We start from the raw sequence: 15,964 nt of genomic DNA on the forward strand, positions 1-15,964 counted from the left end.
TATATTTTAAACTCATATACAGAAAGCTCCCTTCGAAAAATCTCAAACAACTTGCGTCCGCTGAAGTTGATTTCAAATATTTGCTAGCTGCTCCACAGATTTTAATTAAAAATTCACTCAACATTTTTCAATAAAACCACAACTCATACTGCTTCACATATATACTTGGACCCACATAGAAAACAACCCTAAAAAGTATACCTGTTTTGACCTGCTACTGTTTACACTTGAGCAACAGTATATGAAGGGGAAATCCATTCAAGCCTTCATTTGTACCATAGAAATAAAAAATAAATCCCGTTTAACAAGCTGATAACCCACCGTTACGATATTTCTCTAGAGATTCAAGCCTAGATTAATAGAAATGCGCTTCTTAAGAGCAAAGCTCTGATGTGAAAATGGATGGGTGTGTAAATAATAATACAATACACGTATGAGTTGCAAGTGTGAGCGAGTGTAAAACGACCAAAAAACGACACGAAAATTGACCGAGATTTCTGTTTGACAGACATGCTGGCGTTGCACAGCGCAATGAGGATAATAGTACTTGAAGCCGAAAACCATGATGACTGCGAGGGTATGAGTACATTGGAGCACAAGTAAATGGGTGTGTGAGTTTATAAGTGTAAAAGCGTAGGAGTACGAGATTGTGAGCAATGAATGGTGTGTTGTGTGTTAGCCATAGATAAAAGGGTAAAAATAGCCAGTCAAAGTGCTTGAAGTATATGAATGTGGGCTGTTATATAAATATACATATTCGCAGAAAATGCCGACAGGGGAAGCTTTTGCGCTGGTTATGTTATGGTGTTAAGTACAGTAAATGCATAAAAATGAGTCTAAGCACAGTGACGCTGTAACGCACCTCAACCCTAACACCTTTCAAAATGAATACTCACATATATCAAATGACACACATGGGTATTTTTAAATTTGGGCTTGATAATGATAGGATTTATGAGCTTGTGCTGGCCTTTTGATGATACTGATGACGGTTGTTGTGATTGTATGGTTTCATATAAAGATGTTTAGCGCGAAAATTTGTCAACAATTTCACTTGGATGCATTTGCTGTTTATTATTGCATTAGGCCACTGAAATCCATTAATCTGCCGAAAATTGGTTTAAAAAATTCTACTAAGCCTTTGTATTCGAAAGAGGGGTTCAATTATAATGAAGCGTAACCATTAAGCCGCTTAACTGTTGTTATACTTGTGTTGGGGATCAATCTTTATATGTATATGAGGGAACGGACATCATTATATTTTTTTTCTCAGAGAATATAAAACAATCATAAAAATAAAGACATGAATATCCATAAAACTTGTGGAATAACTTTGTGAAGTCAAACGAAAAGAACCTCATCTCAACTGCTTAAAGAAAGGAATGATTTCTGCTAATGGAGAAATATGTGAGGTAAATTCAACTTCCTCTTCTATTCGAGACCAAGGCACTATTTCGCAAATACAATAATAACCAATGAAAATCCAAGTTGATTACCAAGCCAGCTTGAATAAGTAGTAATTTTCCAAAGGATTTATTTTAGTAAAAAAAAAAAAAAACGGAAGCATTTCAATGCATATTCAATTTCACACGATAGCTATCTATCAAGTCAGGAAGTAAATTCCAATGCACACTTTCTTCCTCAAAGAAAAAATTCCACAAAGAAGCCTTCACACAGGCAATGAAAACTGGTATTTGTCAAAGCGCAATGTGTTCATAAATAATTTCGAGTTTATCGCTTCATCAAGCTGTGATTTTGATTTATGCTTGTCACTAATTTGTTACACTCGCAGGCGATTTGTGGTTTATACTTATAAGTGAATGATCGACGTACCCTCCACAAACGTAACACATGAATTCCCTTACTGTCTCTAAGGGTAGTACACAAGTGGATATACAGATATACTCACTTTTGTACTCACTTGCATATGCTTGAATGCATTGCGTAGGCGCGTGTTTCGAAAATTAATTAACGCATATCTTCTTGTTGCTGTTCGCCTGACAGTTGTTTCGCTTCAGCGGCCGCAAAAAGAATTCCTTACGCCTTTACTTTGCTAGAATAGACCCCGCCTGAGTCCTGCTGGCATAAATCAGTTTTCCATGCATCTTGCAACTGTGGAGCTGACTTGCGATCACATGCGTGTAATTTAAATTAATGTCCAGTCGGTTTCCATGTATGAGATTCTTGCAATACCCTGCTGCCAAGTGCAAGTAAAAAAGTTGTTTAAAGGGTGTTGACATCTCGCGATGGCAAGCGTCGTAAATTAATGTTGAAGTTTACATATGACAAAAGTTGTTCAGTTGTTGTTGTAATTTATTGGAGAGTTTTCTTTTACGGAAAAAGAGAAGAAAAGATATTAAAGTAGATAAGTAGATACAGTCTTGAAGGAAAATCAAATATCTCTATAGATTCTTGTTTTTATTTTATATATTATATAATATCGAATTTTAGGTTTTCAAATATCCCTGTTGATTTCATTTATTAATAACCATTCGCAATATTTAAATTATTTACTTACTAACGTTATTTTTTTGTTTCTTGTACTTACAGCCATACCCGGTTTAGGAAAAAGCGGCGCTGACTTTAATAGTGGGCGACCGAATAGTCCACCAACCACTAATCATACTATACAAAGTCTGAAAACTGGCAACAATAATGGGTGAGTAACTTGCTTAGATCCTTTCTATATTTCTTGAGATGAAACCATACCTATTCTTACAAAACTACCGTTCACCCATTCACAGCTTACGCCCACCGACCGTTAAAGCAGCGCATGCGAGCGGCATACCGCCACCGAGTGGCATACCCGCCGCGGCCGGAAATATGGGACCAACGTTGCCACAACAAAAGCACTCCATGCTTGACAAACTCAAGTTGTTCAATAAAGAAAAACAACAACAACAGAACGCCGCCAATGCCGCCTCCACCAAGATGCAGGTGCAATCGAAGCGCACCTCCTCATCGTCGGGTTTCTCATCGGCGCGTTCCGAACGCTCTGACTCTTCGCTGAGCCTCAACGATGGACACATATCACAGATCAAGCCACCGACGGTCAGCGTGACATCAGGCAAGGGCAAAATCAACACCAAACAATCGAAATTGATGGCGGCACAGCTTAAGAAAGAGCAGACGAAGGTGAGCAAACTGGATAAGAAGGAAAAGAGTCCAGCGCGCTCGCTAAATAAAGAGGATTTTAGCGGTGAGAGTAGAAACTCTACAATGGGACGCGCAAAGAACTCACTGCCGCGCGTTACCGAAAAGAATTCGCTGAAGTCCTCATCGAAGGGCTCACTGAATTCCAAGTCAGACTCGAAGTCCTCGTTGATAGTACCGCCCACAAAGGGGCTGTGTAGTCCCAACGGCTCGAACACTGGTCTACCGAAACCAATTGCCGCCATAAAGGGTACCAGTAAATTACCGCAATCGCCTTTGGGTGGCGTTAGTGGCAGCAGCGATAATCGTGTCCGTGGCATGAGCAACTCAAATTCGCAGCAGGAGATGATGAAACGTGAAAAGAGTGACATATCAAGCATGCATGCAAACATATCTAGTGAGAGCGCAAGAACGAAAGAACTAACACAACAACAACAACAGCAGCAGCAACAACAACATCAACCACATATCGTAAAACCGGTGCCGATACTACCGGAACCGGGCAGCAAGCCACCATATTACGCTAACACCACAAACATATCACAACAGCAACAACAACAATTGCAGTTGCAACAACAGCGCCAACAGCAATATCAACAGCAACAACAAGCTTATTACAATCAGCAGCAACAGCAACAACAAGGGCATGCCACATATGTGAACAACAGTCGCCTGCCGCCACCGAAATCCGCCACTTCACCTGCCGGCAATGCGCCAGCAGCGCGCAAACTTGAATACAACGCCGGTCCCGGCATACTCGCCTCGCCACAGCGCTCACCACTACGCGGTCACGCGCAATCACCTGACTCGCCAGCCGCACATCAACACCAGCATGCGCACTCGAACGCCAAGTTCCACACAATACCCTCCAGAATAGACACAATCTACGAGGAGAAGAAACCGACGAGTCTGCTGCCGATGCCACCGCTGCTGCGTGGCTACAACTCGCATGTGACACTGCCGACGCGCGGTGTACGCGGCGGTGGCGCGCGCAATTATGTCGCCGATTTCATGGAAGCGGAAATAAATCAGGGTTACTGCAGCGATGGCGATTCGTTGAGAGTGAGCGCTTCAGCGCGCCTCGCGCAACGCGCGGCCGCTACTGCTAGACGCTATCATGACATCGATAATGGTTATTTGTCGGAGGGCAGTGGCAGTGTTGGTCACCATGGCATGCTCATGGCTGGCGGCATCAGCTCGGCGGCGCATACCAAGCACTTCTTGAGCATGATGCGTGCGCGGACTCAACTGCCGACCACCATCGAGGAACGGTAAGTCGAAAATAAATTTTTTTCTTGATTATTTGATTTCATGCATAAAAAAGCACATCAAAATTCATTTAAAAACATTAAAAACAATCTGTATATACAGCGCTCTCTTACTCCAAAAATCTAAACCAAAACAGAGAAAGTATTGAACTCTAAATACTGACTCATTAATCATATAACTACAGCGAATATATATAAAATGGATTTATATAGAATTTCTCCCATCTCTCCGCCTCCAGCACACTGACAGCCTTGAGTCACACGCCAACATTTGAAGTAGACACTTTCGTAATGATTCATAGCACGCGCGTCACTTTCGGCCATCCTTGCGGTTGGTCCGCGAAGATGCGATTTTTCTTGCGAATTGAAGACACATTTTTGCATGTTCTTCGCACATAAATAATAGCCCAAGTGGCAGCACGCAGCAGAAATGCAAATGTCAGAGAAATGAAACAAAAGAAGTTCTGCTAAATAGCGGTGCCAAGCGGTGCTTTTTTCCGCTCTTTTATTTACCACCAGCAGGCGTTAAATGAGTATGCGCATATGAGTCACTGCACTGCGTTGCATTCTTCACGCGCTTTTCGCTACATTTGCACGCTTACTCGTGACACTTTTGTGTGAGAGAAGCAAAAAATAAAATCAAATCAAAAAAATGCACTCGGCTCCAGCCAAAAACGCTTGCGGTGCATGCCGTGACTTCCAAACTGCATTGTTGTTGTTTCTTTACTTTTTTTGGCTTTTGCTTTGCTGCGCCTGTTTTCAGCCAAAAATAAAGCGTTTGTGCCAATTACGCGCTCGCTGCTGAGCCATGAAACGTCATAGCGTTTGAACTGGTTTTTTTGCTTCTATGGTTGTTGTTTATTGTTTATGCTTGCCGGTGCCAGTTTTGTCGCCTGTTTCGCTGCCTTGCTCATTGCTCATTTGCGCTCTAAATGTAGCTTTACTTATTATTCATCTACTTATTTTTAGTTTTTTGCTTTACTTTGGCTTTATCTCTTCGCTTCGTGCTCGCTGTTTGCCTGCGAGCATTTTAATTGTGGCATACAATTTAATTACGTGTAACTGGAACGCCAAATAGCAAAGAGGCGGAACGAATGGCAAATCAAAAAGAAAAAAAAAACTGAAAAAAGCAATAATAAAAGCAACATAAAAAAGCGTGTGATTCGCACATTAACTTGGATCTACTTGGAATCATGTAAATAATATTTTTTTTGCGTTTTAAAGCATTTTTTGTAACCTTCAACAACTAGCTGGAGTAATTGTTAAGCCAAAAATTTCGGTTGAAATATATTTTTTACTTATGTATGTGCCTTCAAACAACAAAACTAAAATTAAATAATTTCTATTTAATATTTACAATAACAAATAATTACTGTCCAGCTTCAAAGCATTTCAACGAAATTCCAATTGCACTAGTCCTCTCTCTTCCCACATATCCCACCTACCACTCCACACCCACCCACCTATGGTACGACCTCATGCATTGTGTACAGCAGCAATATGCCACTTCACTTCGGTTGTCGACAACAACCTAACATGGCATCCTCGACAACCGCATACAATTGTCACCTGTCAAAGCAATAAATTTGCAACATGCTACTCCAGCAATCGACGGACGGACAAGTGGTTGCTTAGTGCTGTTGTTATTATTGTTGCTATATGCTGTTGTAGTTGCTTAGTTACCTTCAACGTTAAGCGTCGTTGTTGCTGCCGTTGTTGTTGGCTGCATTGTTTTGCTTCTACTGATTGCTTTTTTTAATTATTCATTGCTACTTGGCTTTAACTACAGGTTTCAAGTTAGTTATATAACTTGGTTTCGTTGTTTTTTGTAAATTTTGTTGTAATGACTGTCACAGACTGTTGGGCGTTGGGTTCACCTTCATTTGCCGCATTCGGTAGTGATCATTGACAAACTCAAGTATGTCTATATTAAACAAATTTGGGTATTTCAATATTATAGTAATTACTGAATGTCATGACAGAAATATACTTTTTATTGCTCTACATATGTATATGTATATAACTGAATTTTTATCATTGTATTTTGGGATAGATAATAAAGCATAGTAGTATAAAAGTAGGGTTGCCTTGCCGAGACTATGGATAATATAATGGATAACACCTCTCATTTACTTTTTTTTTTGCAAAACATTTGCTTTCAACAAAGAAACCCGTTCGGACCTCTATTTAAAGTAAGTGATTTTACCTCAAGTTTTCAAAAACTATCCCACTTATGAAATGTTGTAATCTTTCTTGACCTTTTAAAAGAATTTTTTTTTTTTAAAGAATTTTTGGATTCCAAACCTCGTGAAATTGCGTCTTCGAAATTATTAAAAACAGCTTCAAATATCACTAAAAAAAATATTAAAATCTTATATGATATTGAAGTTTCATACAAATCGAAACAATGACTCATTCGCCCTTTGCGCGCCCTCTAGAAGCAGATTTTGCCAGTACTACACTCATTTCCTCAACATCTTCTTCTTTATCTCATTGCTGCAACATTTTCTCAACATCTTTTTAGTTAGCTATCTACATTTTTACATTATTTTCATATCATCTATACAAACATCTCACCCTCCTCTCTCACAAAGAGACAAGCTCACAATAACAAAACTTTCCATTTGCTGCCACTTCCGTTTGCTTTCTTTTCTGCAAGCAAACTCCATTTTGAACTTCACTGAAATAGCGTTCTTTTCCAAGCAAAACGCTATTGTCCTTTTCTGCTTTGCTATCCTGTTTCATTTTGTTGCTGCTGCTGGTCTTTCATTAGCATATTCCCCACTCCAAATCATCACGTCTGATCTAACAAATTAATGCAAGCGGGCGTTCCTCACATCCAATCACGAAATTTTTGTCAAACATCTTTTTCCTTCTTTTCATTTATGTCATTAACAGTGGTAATAAAAATTTCATACACCAGTTGCAGCTTAATTGAATTTCTGTGGGAGGGGGAGCATCTAAATTAGAAGTTTCAATTATGTTTGAAGATATTTTGTTAGAGGGAAACTTGAGATTGAAATTAATTTGTTTCTCTTTGAAATTTAAAAAATATGAAAACATTCATTATAAACTTTTAATTATTTTTACTCAGATAATCATAATCTTATACCCAAAATAGCAATTAACTTTTTTATTTCTGATTTTTTATAATTTTTTTTCGCAAAGGTTACGTAGGTGAAGTCGCAAATAATTGGCCTTCTTCGTACAAACGGAGCGCTATCTATAATTATTAGTTTCGATAAATTTACCTAATAATCGATTATCGATTAATTTTGGTGCTATAATCGATACTCAAAAAAGTATTTATGTAATTGTTTATGCTAGTTTATGAATCAAGCAATGTTAATCGATTAATTTTTAAGTTATCGATAAAGTGGTATGTGTTATCGATATTTATTATTTAAGAAATATGTAGAATCGATGTTTGAAATTTACTAAAATGTATTTCAACATTTTTATAACTTTATATTATTAATTTACGTGGTATGGAGGCATAAGTTTGTAATAAGTGATTAAATCTGTGAATGACAAATTTTATTTATCGATAAATTTACGTTTTAATAAATGATAAAAGTATGCAGTAAATAATAAGAACTGATATCGGTTTTAATCGATTTTATAAATTTTTATGTCCAGAAATTTATCGAAGTTTATCGATTTTTTTATCGAAAAATTATTAACTATAACATAAAAACTGTTAAAAAATATATCGAAGATATTTCACAATCGATATCGACTATAATCGATTTTATAAATTCTGATCTCCAGAAATATATCGAAGAGTATCGATTTTTTTATCGAAAAATTATTAACTATAACATAAAAACTGTTAAAAGATATATCGAAGATATTTCACAACAATCTGCAGCCGATTTTCTAATTCTTAATATTAAATTAAATTTCCACCACTCACACCGCCTAAATGTATACCTCGAAAATACCGCCACACAGCAGACAACGCTTATACATATTGCATGCCAAGCAACAATGAGCAGCATTCAATCACGTCGCCGGTCAGCAGCATGCAACAGCTTCGACAATTGAATTTCCGCACGTCCAGCAACAGCATTGCTAATCCTGCAAGCTTACCTGTAAAATATCTAAAAAATAAATACGAGAAGCATTAAAAATAAATTCACAACACCAACAACAGCAACACTAAAAACTGGCATGCAACAAGCGATTTTTTAAATGAATGCCAGACACAATAACAACAGCAACAACAGTAATAAATAAATAAAAATTCATAACAGTTGTAGGCGATAGTAAATGCGATAATAACCGACACAACTGTCTGGACACGCACTGGACCCAGGTTGCTGTTGTTGTTGGTGTGGTGGGGGTGGAATTTCGAAAATTCCTGCTGTTCTGCTAGCGGCGGCAGTCTAGCGCAGACCAGACAGCGTGACGCCTGCAATGCGCACGCTAACACACACAACAACAACAACAGGAGTTTCTATTTATGGCTTGAATGTAGTTGGAGAAAGTGAAAATTCACCCAAAGGCCGGGCATTTCTTATCACGCCACAGCGACCATAGCATGTCCTTGCTGGCGGCATACACACATACACACACGCTTACGGAAGCACATGGGTGAAGTAAATTATTTTCAATTCATAGTGCAAAGCGTCGGCGCTCGCTCTAAGGCTGTCATCTGCACGCCTGGCGAGTCGTAGCCTGTTGGCCTTACTTACGTCTAATATTTAAGTATAGGAATGTATGTGTGTGTGAGTTTGTGGTTTTGCGTGCGTTGGTTAACTATAAAATTTCTTCCGTGCAGTACTTTCAGAAGCTCTTGATTTATGGCCGCCAAGACAATGCCGCCGTCCGCTGTCTTGAGTGTGAGCAAAAGCGAAAGGATCTGCGCTAGCAGCACGCCACAATAGCCGGAAGCACTTTATTGCTAAGACGTTGCTTTGCGTCTCTTAGTGTGGGTGCGTGCTTTCGCTTAAGATAATATTTCTCCGCATTTAAGTGTATAATATTTTTTCAAAATGTTTATATTTCTGCCACGATTCTCGTAAATCTTCACTATTGTTGTCATGGCGCAGCTCCTGACGATGTCGTCGCTCACATGCTGTGTCCGTGCGCCTTAAAATATGCAAGCTTGTATATTAGCGACACATAAAAAAATGACGTCCTGCCGTTAATGCTTGGTTTTAACAGTTTTTAATGGTGTGTACATTACAAAAACAACAGTGATTAACATAAAAAGAGATTAGGGAGTTCTTTATGGGGAGTTCACATATCACAAATTTAAGGTCAATCAATAATTTACGAGAAGAGAAATTTAAAATTTGACTAATATTTCGATTGAAATATTTAAAAAATACTACAGGCACTTGTACTTTATTCATACTTTAGCAAAATTACAAAAATGTCCAGTCCTTTTCTTATATTTTTTATACCAAAACTGCCAATAGTCCCTTATTAAGACCAAACTAATAAAATAAACCAATATCTTAACACCTCAATTTGTACCTTAAAAAAATTGTCGCAATAAATATTAGCACCTCAACAAATTTTGTCATTCGCACTGAATTTTCCGTCTCTTTAAATGCAAAGCACGTTCGAAACATGTAGCATATTTTTAGGTGCATAAACAAAACAAAAAATCAATCAAATTGTATGAGTAGCTGGAGTTGGCTGGCTGACGCAGTTGTAACAGTTGGAAAACATAATCAATTTTACCCATTATCGACAATTTTTGTGCTTATCCTTGCACGCACAACATTAACGTTCACAGTTCATTAGACAAGGACGTGCAAGGAGTGAAAAAAACCGAAAACTCACAGATGGAAAACAAAAGCATAGGAGAAAGAGAAATGTCGAAAAAATGCTCGTAAATTGATACAAATAACACAGCAGCCTTCAACTGAGTTACTAAGAAAAGTTGCGATTCATAAAGAAGACTTAATAGGGAAGGACACAGATTTTACTAAGAGAGGGGACTTTAGGTTGCTTGAAAATATTTTTAAATGTTGGCTTACAATGGAGTGGTTTTTAAGTAGCTATTGTATCCTTACACATAAATATATGACAAATTTTTTAAAGACACCCGGTTGATTTGATTGGCGCGTTGTTGTAAAGTGTTGCTTGAACGCCTCCGAAGAGTGCTTAACTCATAATTTGCTATGACACTCTTAAAGGGTATTTTGGGCAATTTGTTTGTAATAAAGCAGCAGGAAATTATTATACAGCATCTGATTGAGATACAAACGTTGACGGTCATTTAGTTGTACTCAGTTAAAAGTACTAACAGAGAAGAATTTTAAATATATTTTTAATGAAAATTAAATAAAATTCAAAATTAAGTTTTAAAATATTATTTTCAAAGAATAAGATTTTTTCGAAAAGGCAAATACTATTTTTTCATATTTTATTTAAATCTATTTTTTTTTTCTTTAAAAATCCAAATTATATCCAAAACTGTTTTAGAACAATAAGATTACTGAACATCTTTTCACCTTCACTGTAACTGCTACATTGGCGACATCTGTCCGTAAAGTGTGAAAGCAGCTGAGATATAAAGCTTCACCTTGAACTTATATCATCACAGATGGCGCGATTAAGCAACTGTGGTTAGCAATGTTGTACTTAAGAGACAAACTCACCAAAGAGGAGGAACTCAACAAAGAGAAGAATTATTAGTTTTTCATTAGAGACTAGAAGTGATAATAAGACTTTATTTACACATAAATATTTTTTATTTTAAATAATTTCATTAATTTTGCTTGTTTTTCAACTCATTACAAAGGTTCACTTTGCAGTATTCCTCTATCAGTGAAAATTATTTTCGAAAATAATACTTCCATGAGTATTTTATAAATAAAATAATAATTTTAATTAGTTTTCATACATCTCCACCAGTTAGAAGTTGTCAAATTGTAGAAGTGTATTAATATTGAATTCAAATTAAACTATACTAAAAATTATATACAATTTTTAAATTTCCATGCTCAAAATCTCCAAAAATACCAATGCCAAAAAAATAGTATTCCATATTAATTAAAAGAATAATATCGAAATCCATAAATCTCATCGAATTCAAACAAAAATATTGCATTTCATCTAACAATAGAAATAATCTCATACGAAATTGAAAGAAATTACAAAAAATCCATATGAAAAGAGAATATGAAACAAAAACGCTTGAGGACTAAGCTGATAGTGAAATTAAATCATTGAATCGAATATCATTGCGAATGCAATTGTTATGCTGCTGTCATTGTGCCGGCTTGCACTACTGACAATGAATGAACATATTTCAAGGATAATAATAGCTAAATGTAGACATATATATACACATATATCTACTAGTGATTACATAAATTCATAGTAAAATTATATAATAACAGCTTAATAATATTATCACACAAATGAAAGCACACACTCTTTGCTACAATACTATATACCTCCAAGTTCCCTCTCACTTCACCTTCATCCCAAGCAAAAATTCAATATTTTCTCAACATTTCTTGCTTAAAGTCGATTGCGAAACTCAGTGCAGCGTATATGAGCAATCATAATAATCGTTAATTTCTAGCAACCTTATAATATTTGCTACCACCATCCGCCCACTTATGGCCATTTGTGTCTAGTTGTGCGGCAGCTGCCACAAGACAGCGTTGGTAACATGTGTGCTTATACATTTGCATACATATTTACTCACAATCGTTTTGCTGATACTGGCATATGTGATTATATGAATATATATGTATATAGGTATGTGCGTTGAGCAGTTGGCAATTGAAGGTATTACCTCTTGGTTGCCAATAGAGAGTGGCATGTGTACTTGCAATTGTATCGACATGCGGGTTGGAATGTACATATGTAAAGCTTCAAATATGAATTAGTTTTTCACTTAACAGAAGGTGAACTTTGAACTCAATTTTAGTCAAAAATTTCCTACAGGGTATAAGCTACCTTATATAGTATAGCTCTTGGCATCGACTACACTCTAGGCTCATTACAGCAGTTACACATTTCCTCTGCAGATTCGTCGATTGTTAGTGAATCGATGCCAATTTTCATAATTGCAATCTGTAATTACATGTAAGATAGTGTGAATATGGATATAATTACTAACACTTTCTTGAGATTCGATTCGAAATTAGACATGATATAGGACATACAAAATAAAACAAAGATAATTTATATTTATAGATGCTAAAAAGTATCAAAACCGATAGAGGCATCTCTAATCAATCAATCAGATATTATCACTATGAATATCAATATTTATTCCAAATTGGTCCAAGATTAATTGTTTTCCCAAAAGTCTTCTAACCTACCTAACATTGTAACAAAGGTCCTGCAACTACTCAAAAATATATAATCCACTGTACCGACAAACAGCCCACCAGTGCTGTCAGCTGTCATCTGTCATCAGCACCACACACCTGCATATCGTTGAAAAAAAAAAATAGTAAATTCGCAGACCATTCTATTGCACAATTGCATATCGCCTGCTGGCTAGCCACACTCTATAATCTAACTGGCAGTTACCCGCAGTTTGCTACACTGCATTGCGCATGCGCACGCGCGACTTTTCCACCTTAACGCCTCTTCCGCCAATTTGTGGCGAACAGCACAACGTAGGCCAAAAACATTCTTTCCGTCTACAAACTATCTATCGAACCATGTGTCGACTACGCGCCCATGTGAGTACTACAGAGTAACAACAACAACACCAACAAATGTAAATAAACAAGTTTCTTACGCCAACAGCCACAAGCGGCGCGTATCTGTGGCAGCAATATTGGAAAAAATACTACGCTTTGGTTACGCTGCAGCAATTTTCGCCAAAAGCAAAATTCGCTTTCATTCACAAAGTAGGCAGCAACAGCAGTGTGCAATCGAACAGCTGTGTGGGTTGTTGAAAGACAAGTTTGCGGAGCCACAATTATTGAGAAAAAAACTGAAAATTATTCTGAAATAAAGTAAATAAATTATTGCTGCTGAACCTGCACACCTTTGTGCAATAAACTAAAAATTGAAAAAATCATAATATAAAAAATATAAATATATAATATATAAAATATATAAAAAATATATGAAAACAGCAACCAGTTTCACAACTTGGCAGTTAACTAGTGCTTGCAAATTTTATGAATGAATACAAGGTTTGTTAATCTTCAAGAGTACTGTGTGCTTTAGCTGTCGACTTTTCGGAAAGCAATTGTTGCATATTCTGCTGCGCTCTTCGAAATTTGTTAGAAAATGTTCTCACTGTATACACTCTCTCTTTTTTCTCTTTTTTTGTACTATTTGCTTTGACATTTCCGGCAGGCGTGTATATAATACAGTTACTATGAGAGAGGAGGGTGTATGTATTGCATTGTCCTGCGGCTGTTGTTGTTACTCGCATAGAGTTGAATGGTTGTGCTTGCCTTGGGATAGGATTTTCTTACTTTGACATTTGTTGCTGTCAACTGTCAGATTGATTCGAAAATTGCATTTTAACAACTGTGCAATGATTGTAGGCATGCGTGGGTTTGAAAACTTACACTATTTAACAGTAATAGTAACGCGATAGGAAAATTATTTATAAAGAATTATTATAAAGAAAGGAAAATAACAAAATTTTTAAAAGCAGCGAAAATGTATACTTACTTACTTTAATTGACAACGAAAGCGGTTAATTTGAGTAAATTTCCTCAGTAAAAATTTCTTTGAGTCTAAATAACTTTTAAATCCTGACACTCCACTTTCGGCTTTAAAAATATGTGATAACACTTTCTAAAAATGATTTCTCTTTATTTTGACACTTTTGTAAAGTTTCGAATTGAACTCTACAGGTTATAAGTAGACACTCTCCACATCTTTAGTTGACTGTCGAAATTTGAGCAACAAATTCACCCATAATATTCCTTAAAATTCGAAAAAGGATTAAAAGCTTAATTTAAAAAGCTCAAAATTTTTCTGAAAAGCTGAAATAAAAAAAATTTGGATCCAGATTTTTTTTTTTAGAATTTTTCTTATATTAAAATAAATATTACAGAATTTTTCTCATTTATAGTATATTTTATTTTTATCATAATCTTCGAAAAGTCATTTGGAAAATCAGACACATTTTTCGTCCTAAAAACAACATCAGTCTCATGAATCAACCTATTGTAAAATATATCAACCAAAAGCTTTTCAACTCCACCCGAGCTTTTTACACCGCATAACTTCACCACAGCACTTTTTGCTCTTCACACACAAAGCACACTCTTAAAATTCGAACTTCGAAAACACCACACACGCTCTCTTTACCACTACTATTTATTACTTACGCTGCGCCTTTGTCGAATCGCAAACCAGCTGGTTTACTTGCAACAGCTAGAGACGCGTCGCCAACCCTACACCGAGTAGGAAACACATTTTGACTTTCGGTGGATGCGGTTGAACGCGAAAAATACGAGCGGTACTCGCACAAGGCTGGACAACACAAAGCGTGTCTGTTGTGTATAATTAAATAGTAGTAGTGGCAGTGAATAAAATAAAATAAAAATGCAGTGAAATTGCAATCAAAAAAGAGCAAAATATACCAATAATACTAAAAGTTTCAAATAAAAGTATTCTCGAAACGTTAGTGCCACACCCTGCGCTATTTCAGTTCCGGTATCCTTGCGTGGCTTGTGTTGCGGCTGTCAGGATTCAAACAAATACGTAAAAAATAACTGTATATACATATGTGAGTGTGTGTGTGGTGTGTATATAAATTAAAAATTTCGGCACGTTTTGTCCGCCACTTGACTCGAGTGTGAGCGCTAGCTTTGCCGTTATACGAGTGCCATTAAGTCTACCGCAAATATTCTGTGTTGTCCTTTAAATAAAAATAGTGTAAGCGCATTGCTGCTGGTGGCAAAATGTATGATTGCAAATAACGCGGCAATCGTAGCGGTATTTTTTTCTGCTTGTGCCATTACTTGATGGCCTCTACTTTGCCTTGCTCGCTGTGATACTTAAGTTGAATATTGCTACAGTTTGTGTTTTTCAAAAATTTTTGAAGCCTCTTTAAAACTTAAAGTGATCTTATTGTTATGTTGCACTGCAAGATGTTGCGAAAGCTTAAATATTATATGGAAACTATAGTGAATTTGGATTATTGAGCTGTCTGCTGAGCCACGCTGTATTAAAGGTAAACAAAGAAATCAGTTTTTCGAAAATATTTGTATTTTAAGTTGAACATATTGGAAAGACTTGTAAAAAGAGTTCAGCAATTATCTATTCTTGAAAGTCGAAATTTTATGTCTAGAAAATCTGAGTCTATCTGATATTAGTATTTTTGTAATCTTATACCCATAATATGAATACTTATTCTAGGTGACTTGGTTATACATATATCATACAGATAAAGATACAGATATCTACCTCATTTTTTTTTTTAATTTTTTAATTGATTTTCTCGGTATATGATTTTCTGATAATATGGATTCATATAGTAGTTTCAATAAGATTCCCTCAAATAATTATTTCTCACTTCTTTAATGTATGCAAATCAGAAAGAGATTTCAATCATTAAAAAATTAGCATACCTTTGGGAGCCATTA

The 15,964-nt window shown here is 36.3% G+C and overlaps 1 protein-coding gene across 10 annotated transcripts in view; it reads left to right on the forward strand.

The window, feature by feature from the left end:
* The window catches only part of LOC105212050 (protein sickie), a 333,362-nt gene that overhangs the window by 211,628 nt on the left and 105,770 nt on the right, over nucleotides 1–15,964 (forward strand). For 9 of the 10 annotated variants that reach the window (XM_029040072.2, XM_029040074.2, XM_054227850.1 and 6 more), the window contains 2 exons: nucleotides 2,551–2,659; nucleotides 2,745–4,424. In XM_029040072.2, the coding sequence (XP_028895905.2) occupies nucleotides 2,551–2,659; nucleotides 2,745–4,424 (1,789 nt within the window). Of the gene's footprint in view, nucleotides 1–2,550; nucleotides 2,660–2,744; nucleotides 4,425–15,349; nucleotides 15,553–15,964 lie in introns of those variants that run through there. The other variant, XM_011183804.3, reaches the window with a different exon arrangement.

The sequence above is a fragment of the Zeugodacus cucurbitae genome, chromosome 3, assembly GCF_028554725.1.
Source record: "Zeugodacus cucurbitae isolate PBARC_wt_2022May chromosome 3, idZeuCucr1.2, whole genome shotgun sequence".
Taxonomy (NCBI): Eukaryota; Metazoa; Arthropoda; class Insecta; order Diptera; family Tephritidae; genus Zeugodacus; species Zeugodacus cucurbitae.